Source organism: Saccostrea cucullata, unplaced genomic scaffold (assembly GCF_032062105.1).
Source record: "Saccostrea cucullata isolate Sc308-1 unplaced genomic scaffold, CSIRO_AGI_Scuc_v1 ctg20763, whole genome shotgun sequence".
Taxonomy (NCBI): Eukaryota; Metazoa; Mollusca; class Bivalvia; order Ostreida; family Ostreidae; genus Saccostrea; species Saccostrea cuccullata.
The window spans coordinates 1-7,615 of NW_026937194.1; the positions used below are offsets into that span (position 1 = coordinate 1).

General features: G+C 33.5%; 1 protein-coding gene across 1 annotated transcript; it reads left to right on the forward strand.

Annotated features, from left to right (window-relative positions):
* Window positions 1-5,149: 5,149 nt before the first annotated feature.
* On the forward strand, window positions 5,150-7,514 carry LOC134247499 (heterogeneous nuclear ribonucleoprotein A/B-like). Its single transcript, XM_062729851.1, has 3 exons — window positions 5,150-5,376; window positions 7,192-7,232; window positions 7,348-7,514. The coding sequence occupies exons 1-3, from the start codon at window positions 5,210-5,212 to the stop codon at window positions 7,497-7,499; spliced, it is 360 nt and encodes a 119-aa protein (XP_062585835.1). The 5' UTR covers window positions 5,150-5,209; the 3' UTR covers window positions 7,500-7,514.
* Window positions 7,515-7,615: the final 101 nt, after the last annotated feature.

A 7,615-nucleotide genomic window follows, 5' to 3' on the forward strand; every position in this document is an offset into this window, starting at 1 on the left:
TTTTTGGTGAGTAAAATTAATTAAATTAACTTAAAAACATTACAGTGTTTTCTCTTTATTTAAAAGTAAAGAGTTAAATATCAAATGTTGCAGGTTAAGGATTTATGTTACATTTCTAAGAAGCATTTCTTTCCATTGAAGCAGTCAATTTGGCCGGTAGCCGGTTCTTATGGAAAACACTAAAATTATGAACAAATGAGCTTAAAGGGGCAATAAACATTGTGTCGGATATTTCTTCATTTGCTATATAAATGGATATATGTATGTCATATATTCGTTTCCCTTAAAAAATAAATGGTCATTATTTTGCAATTGCAGCGTCAAGCATTCTAGTTTTCATACCCCCACCCCCACCCGATACGCTAGGATCCATTCTCTTTTTATTGCGTTTTCCATACCATGCATACACATCTTATAAGATACAATGTATAAACTGCATAAATTTGCCAATAAAGTTCTTCAGAAATTTCCTTCAGGGTCGAGACTTTAGCTCTTTAAAATTTTCAACACCGCGCGCGAAAAGATGTACACTAAAAATTGACACATCATCATTTTTCTAATTATTTATTCTTTTAATTTAAGTTGGTATGAACAAGAACATCTATTTTTAAAAAAATCAGTTTCGATTATAAAATGCATACATGCATGTACATAATAAAATGACTAAATAAACTAAGGCTAAAGCTCATTGGGACATTGCTTTTTCGCGACGGTTGTTATTTATACATGTTATTTATTAGTCAGCCCCCGGGCTGACTAGTTACGTTAGGATGAAACTGCAAGTGCGCTTGCGTTAATCGGAATTCTGGGAAAAAGATTTGCACAATTTTCTCCAACCAGAGGGCGTGCTTCTTCACGCACACTCACGACCTCGATCTATTTATAGACCGCATTGTTCTTCGTCGTTCTCGACGAAAATTAATGACATAGACCGTTCAGCCTCTAGATGGGATATTTGTCATATATATGTTATATGTTACGCTCACGCATGTATGTATATATGTTATATTGATATGTATTGATCTCTATGTTGTTAAATAACAACAAAAGAGATGTTAATAAACTGGTCAGATACTATGAAAATATTTCCTTGCTTCTAATAGAAGATAAGCACATTTATTCCCTCAATCGCCATTGCATGCAAGCCGAAGATTTAAATTGTGTATTCCTCTGGATGCCTGATGCAAGACTCCCTCGATCAATATTCAATACCTTGCATAAGACATGTACGGGTCGGAATTCACACAACAATACACTTGCCACAAAGGTCCCAAAAAAGTGAAAAAAGAAAGATCAATTTCTTTTCACTCTAATGATTGAAGTTATGAAAACATTAGAAGACCACTGTAAGACAGTAAATTCTTATAATTTACATGATGATAGACGTGTAAGTACCGCTTGTGCACGTGAACCGCGCCTACATGCGAGAAATTGACCACAGTGAAAATGGGATAGCTGAGAGAACTGTGCTGATTTATAGACAGGGTCAACCCCCCCCCCCCCCCCAATGAAAGGAGAGAGGGGGGAGATGGATTCCTGTTTTTTAATCTAAAGGTTTGCTATGATGGTAGACATCATCAAAGATATTTTGTGTACATGTATACGTACTGCATGTATAAACATATTTTGATTTTCCATTTTAAATTGTTTTCCGTGACGTTCATTCCTTTTTTGGAAGCAATTCTTTTCTTTCCTAAAAACACTAAAATGGATGCTCAAACTTAAAAGTTGAATTAAATATACATCAGTATGCCCCCCCCCCTCCACATCATGCATTGCCTCGAAATGCAAAAATGAAAACTGTTAATATTTAAAAACAATCTAACACAAAGTCTACCTTCCTTTTACTCATCATAATCTATATAATTTTTATAGACTTTAACGTGATTTCAGTTGCCATGGTGAATTTGTATAAGATGAACTTTCTCTGATGTCTGCACCGAAGAGAATTTATTGGAGATCATTGTAATGATCAGGATGCAGAATTAAAAAAAAAATCTATGCTTTATAATTATTATGTACAGCATTATATTACAAATAAGAAAACGATTACAAAAATTTAACTTTTCTTTCCATGGCATTTATTACATTTAAGGAACACAACATGATGAATAGATCAAATCATAAACCTTTACAAAACAAGAAAAAAACTTTCTGTATTCCAGTGGCTGACACTCAGCTTTTTTTTTAAAAAGCTAACCTTGTACATGTATCTTGCCCAGGCAAAGTTCTATGATATCTGGTTCTAATTGTATAATGAAACCCCAAATTTACTTGTAAATGTAATATTGGCACTCAGTCTTGGTTTGAACATATTTTATTGTTATGATGTTACAACAAAAGGATTGGACACAAGTACTTAATACTTAGAACGTCCTCTCCTTTATAACAATTAATTACACAAAATATTGTTCAAAAAATTAAATTACACTGGAACCAAAGGTCAATGAGATTGTTTAACATAGGTAATGCATGTACAGAATTTAAATTGATGTAGTATGTACAAAAGAATCAAAATACTCAAAAACGACCAGATCTCTTGATAAACAATTGCACATTTAAAAATAAACTTTCATTTTCAGAAATACTGATCGAATTATCTCCCCATAACAGAACATGAGTGTCTACAATACGTAAATTAATCATTCTGAAAATAGCATTGAACAGGTCGTTTCTTGGGACAGTGTATTTCGTACAAGAGAAAAAGAAATGATATGCGTCTTCTGTTTTTCCACAAGTGCATAATGGACTGTCAATTATATTACACCTAAATAAGTCTTTATTTAGAATACAATTATGTCTTAATCTAGTATGAATTACACTCCAGTAACGATCACCAAAATTAAAAAAGGACGGGGTAGGTGTTCTCTGAGAGTTTACACAATTTTTGAAGGAACCTATAGTAGTAGATTGTCTTGTTTCAAGAGACAAAGAGTTCCACTCCCTTATTGCCATTGGAACAAATGATGATTTATATATATTTAATCTACACTTAGGGATGCAATAATTTTGTGACTGTCTTGTTACGTAATTTGATTCGTGTGATCGGATATTTGGAAATATTTCTTTCAGATACTCGGGTACCATGTTATAATATATTTTATACATAGTTGTTCTTACTTTGGACATTCGTCTTACAGCAAGTGGTTCCCAACCAGTTTCAAAATAGAGAGAATCTCGCGATGCTAATGAAGTTAAACCAGTGACTATTCTTGCCGCTGCAAGTTGTAATTTTTCTAATTTTTCGGAATCTTGACTAGAACACCCACACCAAACTTCAGTTGCATATTCTAACTGAGGTCTTATAAAAGTAGTATATAAAAGAGATAAAGTTTTTGCACTGACCCTGAATTGCAGTTTTTTCAGTAGACCTAATTTTTTATATGCATTGGCCACGATAGAATCAATGTACGCTGACCAAGTGAGGTCGTTTGAAAAGAGATTACCTAAGTGATTATGCGATGATACAAAATCTAATTCACAATCTTGAAATTTGAGCAATGGTAAATCTACATTTTTCTTAGTACTAAAAAATACAGCTTTGGTTTTCATTGGATTAAATTGCAATAGCCACTGTGTAGACCACAGCTCAAGTTGATTTAAATCATTATTCAATCCTAATTGAATATCATGTACATTTTCTGAACATTTCTGTAAAGAATTATCATCAGCATACAATCTGCTTAAGGTCGACAAATTTTCAGCAACATCATTGACATATATCAAGAATAAAAGTGGTCCCAATACTGACCCCTGGGGGACTCCAGCATGTAAAGATTTAAAACTAGACATAGTATTCCTATGCAATACTCTTTGTGTCCTTAAATCTAAATAACTTTGAAACCATAATAATAACTTATCACTAACACCATATGTTTGTAGCTTAAAAAGAAGACCTTTATGCCACACCCGATCAAATGCCTTAGACAAATCACAAAAAACCATACAACAGTGTTTTCCTTCATCAATAGCTTTAGCTATGTAGTCATACGTCTCAATAAGTTGATAAACCGTTGAATGACCTGGTAAAAAACCAGCCTGATATTTATAAAAAAGATTGTTGGAATGAAAATAATTATAAACATATTTGAAAATAACTCGCTCCATAATTTTACCTACGCAGCTTAATAATGACACAGGTCTATAATTTGATAATAATGATGGGTCACCTTTTTTAAATAAAGGAAGTACATTAGCTACCTTCCACTGTTTAGGAAATACACATTCCCTTAAAGATCTGTTAAACAAAATACACAAAGGAAAAGAGATGCTAAAAATGGTAGCTTTTAACATTTTATGACTGATATTGTCAGGTCCTATGGCCTTGTTCACAGGGAGAATAGAAATTATATCAATAATGTCCTGCTCAACTATTTCAATACTATTAAGAACACTATTACACAATAAAGAAAAGGCAGGTAATGCAGAAAACTCAGTCTTCATCATACCCAATATTTTAATTCATCAATTCTTGGTTTTTTTTTTTTCATCCTTTTTTTTTTTTCGTTGAGAACGCATCTCGGTACTATCCTTTATATATACTATTTAAGAAAAATACATGTATATATAAAGAAATTAAAGAAAAAAGTGTACACTTTAAACATTCAATAAATATTAGTTTGGTCAAATGAGTATGCAAACATGGTGACTTAATTTAAGCATTTAAATATTACATTAAACAGTGGCGGATCCAGAAATTTTGAAAAGGGGGGGCCCGACCAGTTTTTGGTCAGGGAAGGGGCCCACAACCACACCCAAAAACATTGATTTATTAAATATTGTGGGGTTTTTTGGACACAAAGAGGGGGGGGGCGGGCCCCCTGGCCCCCCTCTAAATCCGCCAGTGTTAATATCAAAATATCTCAACTTATTCATGAACAATATGTAAAAATTCAAGAATATGCTGAATATAACTAAAATAATATCACATTGTGTAAATAATCATTGTGTGTTCTGTTTAATAATCATATAATTTATATAATTTATGTAATATGCCCGAAAGGGCACTGATTTGGAATAATAATCAAATTCTACTCTATATTCCTTTCAGTCCGAGGTGCACGATAAAATCATAGTTATCCCTCCAAGCTGCCGACCCCCTATAGATGTCGCTGCTAATTAAAGGAACCAATACAAAATCGAAATTTAAACACGTGACTAATACCGCAAGCGTGCGGCCATTTTGTTGAATTCGGGAGGACTGCACACAATGGCGGAACAGCAAGACTACACATACGATCAACAGGCAAATGGTGAAGGGGGATTTGAACAGTTTGAGCAGCAACAACAGAATGCAGAACCTATGGAAGGACAAGAAACAAATTACAATGCCGGAGGCGGCGGGGAAGGTGGTAAACTTGAGGACGACGATGAACGGTGAGGACCGCGTGCTTTTTATCATGGAGTGATGTTTTATTTTAAATCATTGCATCCATGAATATCTATTCAACCAATATATTTTCGTTTAAATATATTCAAATTTTATAATGCTGGCATCATTTATAAGAAAGTTTCTCGCATTAAACGTATTTTATAAAAATTTAAGGCAGCATGACGCGGTTTGTATTTGGCCGCACACTGCGCATGCTTGGAATCCATACTCCATTGTTTGAGATTTCACAAGCCTGAATCTAATTAGTTATTGAACGATTGCTGGAACGGAGCAGAGAATGGTACTATTTTTATGGCGAATAATTTAGAATAAAAATAAAACATTTTGCGTCTGTCCCCGTAGATAATATACCATATTTACCCCTTACCACTTTGATCGAGTGTTGACCAACTTTACAACTACCTCATGAACAATGTAAATGCTATTTTTGAACATAATTCATTGCTTGAACCTATCCATTCATTACTTTAAGTTATGCTTAGTTTCAAAGTATAGTTAAGTGGACTGGCAAGTTTGTCACTTGCGTATGAAACCAACTGAAGCCCCCCAAAGTAAAGATAAGTGTTGTTTTATTAAAGCCTAACTGTAACAGAGACATGCAAATGTCCCTGCCTGGGATTGAACCCAGGGCCTTTGGCATGTCAGTCCAGTGCTCTAGCAATTGAATTAAAGGCTGTAAAAGGTTTATCCTCTAGCCCAATCTAGTAGAATGCTCTATTCATGCACTAGCACCAGGTCCAGTCCAAAGACTATTTCTACCAACGTAGCTATTAATAGCTACCTAGGTATTTAAAGCTACCTAAAGTAGCTATTTTTACCTACTTTCTGCTTTAATTGCATTTTGTGGCCAAATGCAGGAACGGCGCAACATGGTGAGCACAAAATTTCTTGATACAGTCACACTGATAATGGAAGTAACAAAAATTTGGCCAAAAAATGATAAACTTCGAATATTATCAATTTTGCATAGAAACTAATGTAATATTGCGGATTCAGGAAGTAATAATTTTTTGGCCAAAATTTTGTCGTATTCATCATTAGTGTGACTGTATCAAAAGATATGGTATTCACTATGTTGCGCCGTTTGGTCTTTGTGCCGCAAAATGCAGAAATTATAAAAAGTAGGTAAAAATAGCTACCTTGGGTAGCTTTAAATACCTAGGTAGCTATTAATAGCTACGTAGGTAGAAATAGTCTTTGGCCTGGACCTGAGCACATTACCAATGATTTTTAGTTTGAATAAATATTTAAAGGATTATATTTCACACCCTTCTTTCTTTTTTAAAAACCAGAACAAGACTCAAATGGGGCATAATATTTACTTTCATGACTAGAGACCAGTTGACAATTTGTCTAATAGTAGACCTGACCAGAAAATCACTATCCTTGACCTAACATGCAAATTTACCACCATAACCAGCGTATACATATTAATACTTTGTCATACGTTTCATTATCAAAAGACTTTTCAATAGAATTTGGCTAGTTCACAATTCAATTAATAAAGTGCAAAGAAAATTCACTAAATGATAGAAATAATATTTGGTAACTATGGTATACCAATCTCAGTGTTTTTTCCCAGTTTTTTTAGGACTGGATTTTGTGGTATTGGCCAAGAATTTAAAAATTTCAGTGTCAAGCTTAATTGATAACTTTTTAAAGAACCCCTCAAATTTCAATTTATATCTCAAAATGGGAGCCAGCAGATTGCTGATCCTTATAAGTAGAGTAATGTAGTGTGATGAGAAATGTATTTTTGTTGACCATTTTCATAACTTTCAATAATTTGACATTTTCAGAAAAATATTTGTTGGAAATCTCAGTTGGGAAACCTCACAAAGTAAGTAACTATTTTAAAAAAAAAGTTATTCATTTGAATTGTTTGATGAAGTATTTTAATATGTATATTTTAAATACTGTCATGTGAAATAAACCTTGTTCTTATAAATTTGCAGAAGACTTAAAAGACTACTTCAGCAAGTTTGGAGAAGTAGAAAATTGTGTCTTAAAACAGGACTTGGAAACTCGACGATCAAGAGGATTTGGATTTGTTGTGTTCAAAGACGTCGCCACAGTTGATAAAGTAAGAAATGTTGGACATGTTTAACAGTAAATAACTAATAATCATATTTTAAGTTTGTCAGCGCAACTTCTCTGAATTCGCTGCACAGAATTTTGTCAAACTGCAGAATATTTCGGACATAGTGTAAAGATTAAAGATAG